Source organism: Empidonax traillii, unplaced genomic scaffold (genome assembly GCF_003031625.1).
Source record: "Empidonax traillii isolate 1590-97213 ecotype Southwest subspecies unplaced genomic scaffold, ASM303162v1 scaffold205:size1172791, whole genome shotgun sequence".
NCBI lineage: Eukaryota > Metazoa > Chordata > Aves > Passeriformes > Tyrannidae > Empidonax > Empidonax traillii.
Genome location: NW_020955398.1, coordinates 884,854 through 896,960, shown reverse-complemented (window position 1 = coordinate 896,960; position 12,107 = coordinate 884,854). Strand labels below are relative to the sequence as shown.

Here is a 12,107-nt window from a genome sequence, read left to right as displayed (position 1 = left end):
CCGGGGCACACTTTGCTCTCTTCTGTGCAGGCAATGAAACAAAGCATCAGCAAAATCTGTTAAGTCTGACCACAGGCAGATATCTACATAATGCTGCCTGGCCCTGAGCATGGGTCATGTGCGACTCATAAAAAATGTGCCAAAATAACAGACTGAAATGTGCCCTGATTAGGATATTTATCTACTGGTGAGAATCTATTAATGTATATAAAACTCAGACACTAGAGATGAGATGAAGAATACTCTTGTGTACTTATATCCAGGTAGTGTGCAAGACTTCCCTCCTTATCAATGCATTAAAAAAGAGCAATGGAAGCTTTTCTGCTCTGAGATCTTAGAGATGATTTGAATACTTATTAACTTCTCCCAGAAATAAACCTAAAAAATGTCAAGAAAACTTTTAAGGTGAAAAAGGGAGTTGGCAAAGGCATACAAAGCATGTTAGTTCTGAAGTGAAAAAACACACCCTGGTAATTTTGCTCTGCATCTTAGCAAAGTACTTTTCCTGTGTCCTGGAAAGCAGCTCTTGTCCGCCCGCGATGGCCAAGATGATGGCGTCGGCCATGCGGTTGTCATGCAGGCAGAGATCCACCGCGCTCCCGAAGTCACCCGTCAGCAGGGCCTGCGTGATCAAACCGTCCACATCTGCAGAGAGAGAGGGAAGCACTTTCAAATGGAGGCACAGAAGTCACCTAAAGATGCAAACAGATGACTCTGATTCCGACTGTACAACACTGCGCAAAGCTGCCCGCAAACCAGCCTGCTTCCAGGCAGCGCTCACAGGGATGCTCCAGTTCATCGCCAGCCTCAAGCACACATGGCCACAGTCATATCACAGGGGGTACTGTCAAGCAGCGCTTACCTTGCACCAGAGCAGGATGCTAGAGATCTAAATGGCCTTTGAAACAACTACCCTGCATACAGTGCCAGAAAAAGTCAAACTAGACAGGGGTCAGTAGCTTTTGTGTTACTCAAGACCCCCTGGGAGTTTCTGCTAGCACTTCATGCCTCAATCAGGCATGTCTTCCTTTGTATCAGAAATCACCCAGAGCAGCTGCTTTTCAGCAATGGGGTACACAAGTGCTGTATACTTTCCTTCCTTCCTTAAAGAAGCCACATTTTCAAATGCCTTGAGATTGTTGTGAAACAAGTGTAGTTAGAGACAAGTCATTACAATTCCTCACAATTTCTGTGAAGAAACTGCCTTCTCACTGGAATGCCAGTATTAACATCAGCATTTATAAACATCAGCACATAAAACTGAATCAGTATCAAGGGTTTTTTTTTTTACCTCCACTAACAGAAATGTTAAATGTCATCTTTGCAGATCCCAAACCCTCAGTTTCTTTTTTATGGTCCTTTAGAATCTAAGAGAAAGAAAAAGCATAATTTGTGAGATTATGTAAACACTGGGAATACACACACATTTAAAAAAACATGGCTCTTACATTGCAAGTTGGACCTTCAGACTAGCAGTTGCCTCAGAGAACATTAACATGCATACACACATCCATGCCCATATACACACAATCCCCTCCAAGCAAAACAACAGCCACAACCACAAAGTCAGAAGCCTCTCCCTTCCCTCTTCTTTCAAATTCAACCCCTACCAAGAACACTCTACCGTAACATTACCTAGGTTCTACATTGTTCCACTTAGACTTTCAGCTTGTCCTTGAAATACTCTGCACTAGGCATACATCCTAGCCTAATTAGGCAAATTACACATGAACACATGCTTCATTTTCAACACAGAAGTCCAGCATAGACCAGACTTAAGCACTTTGCACTCAGTACAGGAGTGTTCAGTGGACAGAAGCTGCCTATTTTTTTTTATAAAACTCTCCCAGGATTTAAGATAGACACCACTTTTGAGCATTTGGGATTTCAAATAAAACCATCCAATAATAAGAAAAATGGCACCAAGAAGGAAGTTTCTCTCTGTTACCTGTTTTCAGAGCACAGCTTAAGAAGAGTGCAGAAATTGCTCTAGTACATGCAAGGGGAGTTCATGAGTCTGCTGAGAACACCCTGTTTGTGAGTTGATCAGTGAAACTGCACTTGAGAGGATGAAGCGCACAGCCAACCAAACCCAGGCATTTGGATGGGGAGGCAAGTTGGAAAAATCCTTCATGTTTGACTCATGAAAGGAGGCAGCATCAGGAAAACTATTTTGCTGTCAGATAGCACATGATGAGTGTTTAGTATCAGCTTAGAGCATGTTTGACTATCACAGGAATAATGTGCCCTTCCACTTACTTTATGGATGTGACAGCACACCCTGATGCATCATCAGTGGCTCCAGGCCAGTCTCACAAATATTTACCATCCATGCTGGAAGGCTGGGGTCATATTTGGCTGTGAATTGTCTCTTAGAGCAAACATTTGTAATGAGACATCTAACATCTTCAGGACTGCATATAGCAAAATCCTTATACAGTCAGATGCACAATTGCCACTGCAGTGCCTAAAGAATTAACAAGCAATCCAGCACCTAATCGAAGGAGAGCACTCTGCTTTTAGTGTCTTTAAGAGGCTGTTTGTTATATGCAGTCAAGTGAAGCACTCCAGCCTGCATGAGCCTTAAACTGTCCTCCTCTTCACTACAGAGAAGCACAGGGAGCACAACTAGTTTTGGGCTAACAGCTCGAATTCTAACCCAAAAGGGAGACTAGGGAATGGGGGACAATGACATTGGCCTGTTCACACAGCAATACAATATTTTCAGTGCTACTGACCCCACAAGGCAGAGGCTGGTCCTCAGTGCTAATTACAGACCCGCCCCCATATTTAAAACATAGGGCTGAAAACAATGCTCTTCAAATGGACAGAAATGAACAGTAGCTGTAGGATCCCAAGAGCAAGCATGGTTGATCTCAAACTGCCTGTGATAAATCTGACTGAAGTGTTGCAACAAACAATCCTAAGGCAGCTGGGTGCCAGAGCCCTGACTCGCTGCTCGGTGCCAGGGGATGGATGGCACTGTGACTTTGGTGGGAGCAATGCAGAGAATGAATGTTCTACCTCTCCTCCAGTAGAACAGCTTCATCTCTGCAAAGGGTTATACCCTAAAAGAGGGCAGTAATAAGCTGACTGCTTGGTAATAATCAACCAGAGGGAGGAAAGAAAGCAATGAGAAAAGCAAGGGAAAAAAAAAAAAAGCATCAGAGTTCCGGTAGCAGATAATTTGCGTTAGGGAAATGTCAGAGTGAAAATGATGGCAGAATAAAGTTCTTGAGTCTGGTGCCAACTGGATTCTTATAAAACAAACTTGTTCTTCATTCATCATTGCTACCAAAACCTATTCACATGATGTCTGAAGCTAATCAGAAAAATCTCAAACAACTTAACAAGAGACTGCTTTTATCATTCTAAGTAACTTTTTGTATTTCTGTATGTCCTCGGCACTAGGAAAAGCTAACAAAATAAAATGCTCTTAATGGTAACAAAGTAAACACAGGGGAGGTCAGCAGGGCTAGTTTAGAGGGCAACAGATACCTCTCCCAAGAACTGCTCCTCTGTAGCTCGGCCTTCATCCCCATCGTTCGGCATAGATTCATCAGCTTCTGCAGGAGCCTTCAGCAGAGAGAAGATGTCATAAAAAAACCAAGCCAGCGAAAGAGGAAGAAACACTTTGCACTGCAGAGTATAGCCACCTTCCCAGCACCACCAGTTAGAACCAGACTGCAGATCACAGAAATGCAGTGGCCATATATGTTTGGCTATCACAAACATGGTAGAGGCCTTGTTTCCTTTGGCATTACATAGCACCTTGTGCTGGTTTCATCTTAGCTGCCTGAAAACATGCAACAAAATCTTTCTTCCCTGTTAGGCAACAATAGATATCTGAACAGTCTACTGCACAAAAGCAATGCGCTCCTGTTGTAGACTCAGGCCACTGCAATTACAACAGCCAATGCCTGAACGGTAGTTATTCTTGTAGGAAGTGTTATGGGACCACAGTGCCAGTCCTGCTTTCTTTATAGCCTGGTGAAGGTGCTGCTCTTGAAATTAGCTGTCAGGCAGCAAGACTCTGCCCTACCTTACAGACAGCACGAAGTGTCACAGTGGGCAAGAGGCAGGCAGCAAAAAGGAAAGATGGAGGGACACCAATGAGACCCTGAATGAAATCCTCTGACTGAGGGCTGTTTGCTAGAGAAGGGGGGAACACTTGAGAATTAAAAACTGGTTGTTTTTTTTAAATAAGTACCTTCATCCTACTGAATGTAGGAACCTGCCACATGCTGGATTATTTGTGAATTATTCTGTGACAGCTATCCAGTGGAAAGAAAAATTGTTCTTACTTTGCACATTACCATGTCATTATTAAACTAATCACAGAGTTATACACATGAGTTTGCTTACCTCTCCCAGGACACCATCTGCAAGACCTTCTTTATTCAGAGCAGATGTAATCTAGGAAACAAGCAAGATCTAAGTGAGTACCCTTTCACTTTAGAGAGGCACTGATTTCTCAGATTGCAAAACAGGAACATGTAGCTACTATGTTGCCTGCAGAACAGTTAACATGAAACTAAAGTCATTTCCTTTTCCAGGTGATGGATTTGCTAATATCCCTGCACCCCAAGCTCTGATGGAAACAATAGCTGGTCTATGCTTTTAAACCTTTAATTGTTAACTCAAGGGCCTCAAACCTCACTAGAGTTGCTGGAAACTACAGTAATAAAAGGAGTAGCAGAACATGAAGGACAAAACCCTCTGTGTGTTCTGGTCAGGGAAAAATGAAGCAGTGACAATCCTTGTGAAACAGGAAGCCTATCAGGAAGCTGTGTTTTCAAGCACATGGCTGAGGGCTAGAATTTTCCAAGGTATAAAGGAGTCAAAATGCCCAGCTTTTACTGCTTTTCAAAGCAAACCATGACTCCAGGTTCAACTAGGGGCCTCAAAACAACCAATTGTATTGAGTTTATATATTAGTTCAGCTTCAGGGAGCCTGGATTTCCTATTGCTGCTAATGTTACCTACTGCTTTTGGTACTGCAGGCTTTATTTTACCCTTGGAGGCTGGTTTGTGCAAAAAGCTGAGCCCAAATTGCTGGAGACAGTCACAGGTTTTAAGAAGATAACCCCCCTCCATACTCTTCAGCTTATTCTAAGAACCTGAAATTTGTGACCCCCTTTTACTTTTCCTGTGCTACCATTAATGTGAAAAACCAGTTGTGATTTAGTGAGTTTATCATCATGTAGCTATCACAAACTTACAGATGAGCTGTCTGTGTTGTTTCCTGACTTTAAAAAACATGGATTCAACTTGAATGTGGCATGCTCTGTTGAGAAACAGCTACATAAAAAGATGGCCTTTCAGCTCCTGTTATCTGTTTCTCAAATACCGAAATAATGGGGTAGGCCCAGTATTTCAGGCCACTCAGTTCAGCTAAGCCCATTTTCCCAGCTTCTCCCCATGCCCAGGGCATATCAAGCCCAGAGGAACAAGCAGAAGTAGGCTCTAGTCTCATGAGGCCACTCTGCAATACCATTACTAAATTTCAACTGGATTTTCTATTTAAGATCTGCTTTTCAAAAGCAGGATTTCCCTTGCTGTGCTTGCCTTGGAGTTATGGACAAAATTTTTGAAGCTGAGGACAGACTGTTAGCAAAAACATGATTTTTTTTCCCCTGAAATCATATTAAGTTTGCCCTAAAGAACATTATATTTGTATAAGCATAATGACACTTTAATGGAGCCAGCCCTTGGAAATAAAACATTAGCTTGATACAATGAAAATGAATCAAACATTCAAATCCACTGAAACAGAACTGAAGAAATACTAGATGGGTCCTGGGTAGAGCACTGAAAGCAACAGAGCCAAAAGGCACAGCAGGTATCTCCCTGTAACACTGCATCTCCCTACAACTGTGAAGAAACATCTTTAAAGATGTGCAAGTTTCTTCCTGGTAATCCATTTTTTTTTTAAAAAAGGACTATCCCAGGTTTTCCAAGGTAGTTAATGATACCCTGAAAATTGCTTACATGTTCTTCAACCAGAAAGCTTAAAACCAGATCTCATTCCGTGATGCTACAGTAGAAGGATGTCAAGTAACACAGTTACATGAATAGACCAAACCAATAAATATCAAAGCTTCTTAATGGGTGAGAATTTCAGATCAGGATTGGACAGTCAGACGCAGACAAGCCTCTGAAGTCTGCTGCCTGCTTTGACATATCCACGAGTACTTAACCACACATGGCATTGTCAACATTTTAGGTTGTATTCTGCAGAAACATTGATAAGTAAAGTTTTTAACACAAGCACAACTTCCAGGCATATTTACCTTCTTCCTTAGATCATCCTTTCTGTAGCCCAAGAGCTCAAGGTATTTAGCACGTGAATCTTCTTCAAAGTTGACCTTTAAAAAAGTTAAAGAATATATTGCAATTCACAATTTTTCATTTTCTCCCTCACTGGCTTTTTACTTGACTGGCACAAATTACCCATTCAGAGCTAGTGGCTGAGTAGACTGAATGTAACAAGGAGAACTGCAAAAGTCTTCGGTGACTTGGGCGCCTGAGCAGGTGGGCAAGGTTTCAGTCTGGTTGTTGCTTATCTGGTTCACTTGGAAACCTCTAAATGCTCATAGTGAGCAGTGAAAAGCCCATCTAAAGCTATGCCAAAGCTTTATTTCTTCTCACTAGCTCCCTGTACAGATAATGTACTGATGGGGGATGCCAAAACCCACACCTTTACTCATGCCTAACCCACCCTGGCCCTAGGGACCCTCCCTCTCCTGGCAAGCCAGCTCCAGTGACATGGGCTTATGGGTGCTATTCCCACAGGCTAAATCTTCTCACTCCCAGCACCTCTTCTGCTAAAACACCATGATGCGCAAAAGAAACCACTTTGATGCTAGCTTTCCAAGTCACTTGGGAATTTCTGCATGGCTGTTAGCCAGTTACCTTTAGGAAGGCCCACACATTCTTCTCAAAGTCAGCCAGGGCCATATCAATCTTCTTCTGGCAGTAGCTGACAAAGCCCTCAGACTGCACAGCCTCCTGCAGCTGGTTGGAGCGGGCCAGGAACTCCTTCTCTGTGACAACCTGGCTCACGTAGACATGGTGGTGCTGCTGCTGCTCCATCCCTGGCTGCTGCTGAGACTTGGCATTCTCAAACATAACCAGCTTGCCTCCAAACTGGAATTGAAGTGCACAATGTAGCATGTGAAAAATACAATTATACAGGGGAGCATGTATGAAAAAGTAGGAGCATACACAAATGTATGCACGTGATTTTATGTAACACATATATGCTTATCATCCAATAACTGAACACTCCTGACATCAACTCACTGAATTTTTTTTTCCCCTATTACTCCATATTTCTAGGCATGTAAGGAGCTTGCTGGATAAGAAGGCGAACATTTAGTAAGATTTATGAGCACAGCTATTCCTATGCCTGTTTTCTTTCAGGCAACAGACTGACCAGCAACAGAGAACGAGAGCTGTGGGTCTATAGAGTGCCCCAGCATAAATGGAGTACCTCATGACACTGCAATGCAGTTACCAAAGAAACCCACGTATCATTAAATAAATGCTCAAGCATGATGTCTGCCCTGCTCTTCCCAGGCTGTTTACCAGTTAAAAGCCTACTGAGAGATGGGCAGTGAGCCATGAGAAAATTTAGAGAGGTAAAATCAACATAGGAAAAAAATTAGGAGGGGCTTATAATATTGTTTCATTCTATAGCTGCAAGTGAATTTACGCAGGTCAGTCCAATAATGGACAAAATACGCATTACAAAAAACAAAAGCCTAGCCAGGAAAAAGACTGACAGTTGGGTCCTGAAAAACCAGGATGAATAAGGGAATAAACACCATTATAAAATGACACATCAGACAGTGACTAGGCAACATCACTTCTCTTTGATAGGAGAAAATTGCATTTCATTTGTGCACCAGATTGTGAATAAGCAGGCATATGATGCTGAAAACTGAGAATTATTTCAGCAAAGAAATCCATTTCAAGTGGACAGGCTAAAATCTCCAGGAGAAATGGTCTGTGGGCTTAGAAAATAAGCCAAAGGTGGAAATAAAGAGCAGATGATTCTGCTCTCACAAAAAAGCAGGGCCTTGCCATCTCCTCACCTGGCTCCTCTGCAAATCAACCAGCCACGGAGGAACTGAGCCATGTGCTGCTACAACAACTCCTGCTACTTTGATCAAAGCTGACCCAAGTATTCTCCAGCATACTGACTCACATAACACCTTCAAACTGCACTCAAGTCTCAGCTACTCGCCCAGTTTTGTCTCATTCCCCCTCCCAATGTATACTTGTTTACTCCAAAGCAAGCACTGCATATAAATAACAGCGAAGCACTAATGCCAAAACAGAAACAAATGTCTGTTGGCAACGTTTCTTTTTCCCTAACATTTTTGTCAGGCTGTTGCCGGCTTGCTGTCCCAAGTGCCCTGTCTGGAAGCTGCCCCAAGCGTCTCCGACCACAATGACAAACAGGGGAAACTCTCCCTAGGTGAAGCACAACACCTGTGCTTAGCAAGTGCCACCTCTCTCCCTCCCTGCCTGGCCAACCATGCCCAGCCTTGTCTCATCCTTACCGAGAACGACGCTCCTATGGGCCGCCGGATCCATTTGGGTGGTTTCTTCAGAGGCAGAACAACACTCTGTGGGGCAGCCTGCTGGGGCAGCTGCAAGGGCGGGAGGGGCTGCCCTGTACCAAAGGGATCAAGGTTCCCAAAGGATGATGAAAGCTTTGATAGCACAAAAAGGGGAAAAAACAGATGTGACATCTCTCCCTTTAACTAAACATAAGCACGTATTTGCACTGAATTGGTGCTCCTGCAAACAGGGGTGCAGACAGCCACTGAAGACTTCCCATGACCCCATGTTTTGTTCTACCCTTTTTCTGTCCCTATTCTTAGCCAAACATTTTTCAACACCTGATCAACTTGCTTCTGCCTCAAGCCATCCGTGTTGCCTCCCATGATGGAGTAAACGCTGATGCGCCCGTCGAACGAGGCCGCAGACAGGACAGCAGGGTTCCTCGGACACCACTGGATATCAAAGCACCACTGTGTGTTTGTCGGCAGCTCGTACAGCACCTGGGCAGCAAAACCAAGTCCAACAAATCAGTTTTTATGGAGGACCATGTCCAGCAGCAACAATTCTCCTGCCTGCCCTGAGACTTGTCTGCTCTTCTTGCTCCCCAGCAGCCTCCACATTACCACTCACACTAACAGTGGGCAAACGCTGACAACTCCCAAACAGCTGATTATCACACACCACTGCTTCATTCCCTTCTCCCATTAAATCTTCTGTTTAATCCACACAGGGCAAATTATGCAGGAGGGGTATGTTTGTGCAGTCTCCCACCATAAACTGTGAGCTGCTGACATCCGTTCTGGGTTATTCAGAGCTAATTTAGGTATCCCCACACCTAAACACACTACCCACTACGCAAAAGAGATGTTCAGGCTCTAAAGTAAGTGTTTTCACAGGAAAATTGGAAAAGGTAAAACCTGCATTCTGGGCAGAGAGTCTCTTGTGCCTTGGAACAGACAAGCCCCTCCCTTACAGCAGACATTTAACCATAAACTAGGAGAAACTCAAAGAACAAAAAGCTAACTGTCAGCAAAATGCTGTCTCCCAGGAAAATGTTTTTTATTTTTAATAAAAACATGTAATATGATTCATCTTCATGTAAAAACTTCATAACAGCACAAGATCCAGCTCAGGTAACATTTACCACTCCAGAGCTTTTTCACTTTTGGGCCAGTGTTTGAATTTTAGAAGCACTTCTCACTCCCACTCCAGGATTATTGTCCACTGCAGGCAAGGAGCCCTCCAGTAGGCCTGAAGCACTTTTCATAGTCTAGGGACAAACACTCTAGTTGGCTGAAAAGCAGATCTGCATCCCCTTTGAAAGGTATCCCCAGGCCCAGAAAGGTGACTCTTACTGACCTGCCATTACTGTGGTAAGCTACAAAATCCCTCCTGTCTGGATGAGAGTTCTTACAGAAGGAAAAAAGCAATTACAACAATGATCCAGCCACACAGGGCCCAAAACAAAAGAGTAGGAAGCATATTTAGATGATTAAGAGCAGCCATTTCCATCTCTTATAGTGAACAGGGACATTACTACTCAGCAGGAGAGAAGTAGCAAGGACAAGCACTAATATTGACAATACTGGGAAGGAATCCTGCACCACCAGAACAAGCTCAGAAGACACACATAGCAAACACAAGTACCTAGGATAGGAAGAAACATCTCATAGAAGCATCATACCTAGGAATGCAAGAACAGCAACATGTTCTTTGCATGTGCCACCTCTAAACAGGGATTTTTTATTTTCATTTTTTTTAAGTGGTGAGCATACAATACCTCCCCTGTATTAGGGTTGGAGCAGAGGATTTTAGCATCCTTCCCACAGCTAAGCAGCAGCTCCGGATCTGCCATACTCCAAGCAATGGCCAATATACCCCTGCATAAAAAGTCACAACCAAAAGAAGTTTAATATAAATGAAAAACAGTGATAAATAAAGCATAAAAAAGTTCTACACTAGCTGAGCACCCCTCCTGCCCACTGCTTCCTCCTACTGGAGGAGAAACTTTCCAATGCTATCTACACTTTATTTGTTGAAATATACACTTTCTAGTTAGTGTATGAAAAGTTATAGAGATGCAGCCATTGTATCCAAAAATTAAATGCAATAGTCCTATGGGAAAACCTGAACACTAGAGTAACAAAATGGTTTGTTTGCCTGTATCATTAACACACAGTGTGCAAACCCGTAGGTAAGGTCAGTGACTATGAAGTTTGTCAGCTTTTTTATTAGGAGGAGATTCAAGTCAGCAGAACCACTGGCAGCAGTTTTGTTACTGCTGTTCTACTCGCTCCTTGAATCAAGCAGTGGTTTGGGGCAATATGAAAGTTTCACTCACAACTGAGGAGGGACAAGAATTTAACAAAATCTTCCAGAATCTACCCATATTTAAGGCATTTAGAGGACTGAGGGGCAGAGAAACTGCGCAAGTCCACACATGAGGATGTGGTACCGAGTCACCAACAGCGCTAACGCCATGGAGCAGCAGGCTACACAAGACTCGTACCTCGTATGACTTTCTAGAACACGAAGCGGTGAGGAGGCAAATCTCAGGTCCCACATCTGAATAACAGGCAGTCTGTCATCCTCCGAGGCCAGAACCATCTGGGTAGCAACATCAGGGTGCCACGCCAAGCCCGAGCAGTGCATCTGCAGGACAATGTAGTGCCAAAGCATCAAATAACTAAGTAGCATTAAAGGAAAAAAAAGAAAACTAGACCAGATTTGTCTACATGCACTGTAAAACACTGTTGTGAGGGGATTTGCAGCTGTGTTTCTGGGTATTCTTTCTGAATGCATTCAGATTGGGATATTCTCCTCATTTCTGTGAGCGAGGAGACTTGCAGTTAGTTTCCCAAGGTCCTCTCAAAGACATGACGTTGTGCTGATTTTTTTTTCCACAGCCCTATGTTTTAATGTGAGAAAACTGTAAAGCCCACTGTATAAACCTTTTTCTCTACTGTTTTTATTGATCTTTTTAATAAAAGTCATCATTAGGCAGAGGTTACTGTCATGTGAACATTGTATCAGAGACCTACAACCACATGAAGAAGACAGCCTACTGTGCTGCTGTTATGTTAGGCAACAAATACATAAAACATCAAGTTATAAAGTTTATCAAAATAGGAGTGCAGGGACCAAAAAACTACTTCACAAGCACCCATTTCTCAGTTTCATTTTCTTGCTATATTTTCAAAGTTGGTTAAAGCAACATTCCATTTAAAATAATACGGAATTATAAAAATTTGATACGATCTCTCCACAAGTTCAACAGGCTCTTTTTTCACATTCACACTGCCTAAGGAGCAGGTGTGGTGGTTACAGCTACACGACACAGTGTTCCTGTGACCTGCTCAGTGCTGCACTCCTCCGTGGTGCTGTCCACCACAGACCCTGCCTTCTCCCAGCTCAGCTGCAGCCTGCTCCCATGTTCACAGCCAGACCAGCAGAAGAACAGACCCCAGCTCCATCATTCAATGTTCTGCCAGGTCTCAGCCATTGTGTTCATCCCACGCGGATGAGGGAGGATG

At 43.3% G+C, this 12,107-nt stretch overlaps 1 protein-coding gene across 12 annotated transcripts in view; it reads right to left on the bottom strand.

The window, feature by feature from the left end:
• Nucleotides 1–12,107, bottom strand: part of SEC31A (SEC31 homolog A, COPII coat complex component) — a 41,028-nt gene that overhangs the window by 21,945 nt on the left and 6,976 nt on the right. For all 12 annotated transcript variants that reach the window (XM_027887244.1, XM_027887246.1, XM_027887248.1 and 9 more), the window contains exons 7-16: nucleotides 11,084–11,226; nucleotides 10,355–10,454; nucleotides 8,913–9,074; nucleotides 8,571–8,723; nucleotides 6,916–7,149; nucleotides 6,294–6,368; nucleotides 4,366–4,416; nucleotides 3,499–3,576; nucleotides 1,292–1,367; nucleotides 467–645 (exon numbers count right to left, since the gene is read on the bottom strand). In XM_027887244.1, coding sequence (XP_027743045.1) covers nucleotides 467–645; nucleotides 1,292–1,367; nucleotides 3,499–3,576; nucleotides 4,366–4,416; nucleotides 6,294–6,368; nucleotides 6,916–7,149; nucleotides 8,571–8,723; nucleotides 8,913–9,074; nucleotides 10,355–10,454; nucleotides 11,084–11,226 — 1,251 coding nt within the window. The remainder of the gene's footprint in view (nucleotides 1–466; nucleotides 646–1,291; nucleotides 1,368–3,498; nucleotides 3,577–4,365; nucleotides 4,417–6,293; nucleotides 6,369–6,915; nucleotides 7,150–8,570; nucleotides 8,724–8,912; nucleotides 9,075–10,354; nucleotides 10,455–11,083; nucleotides 11,227–12,107) is intronic.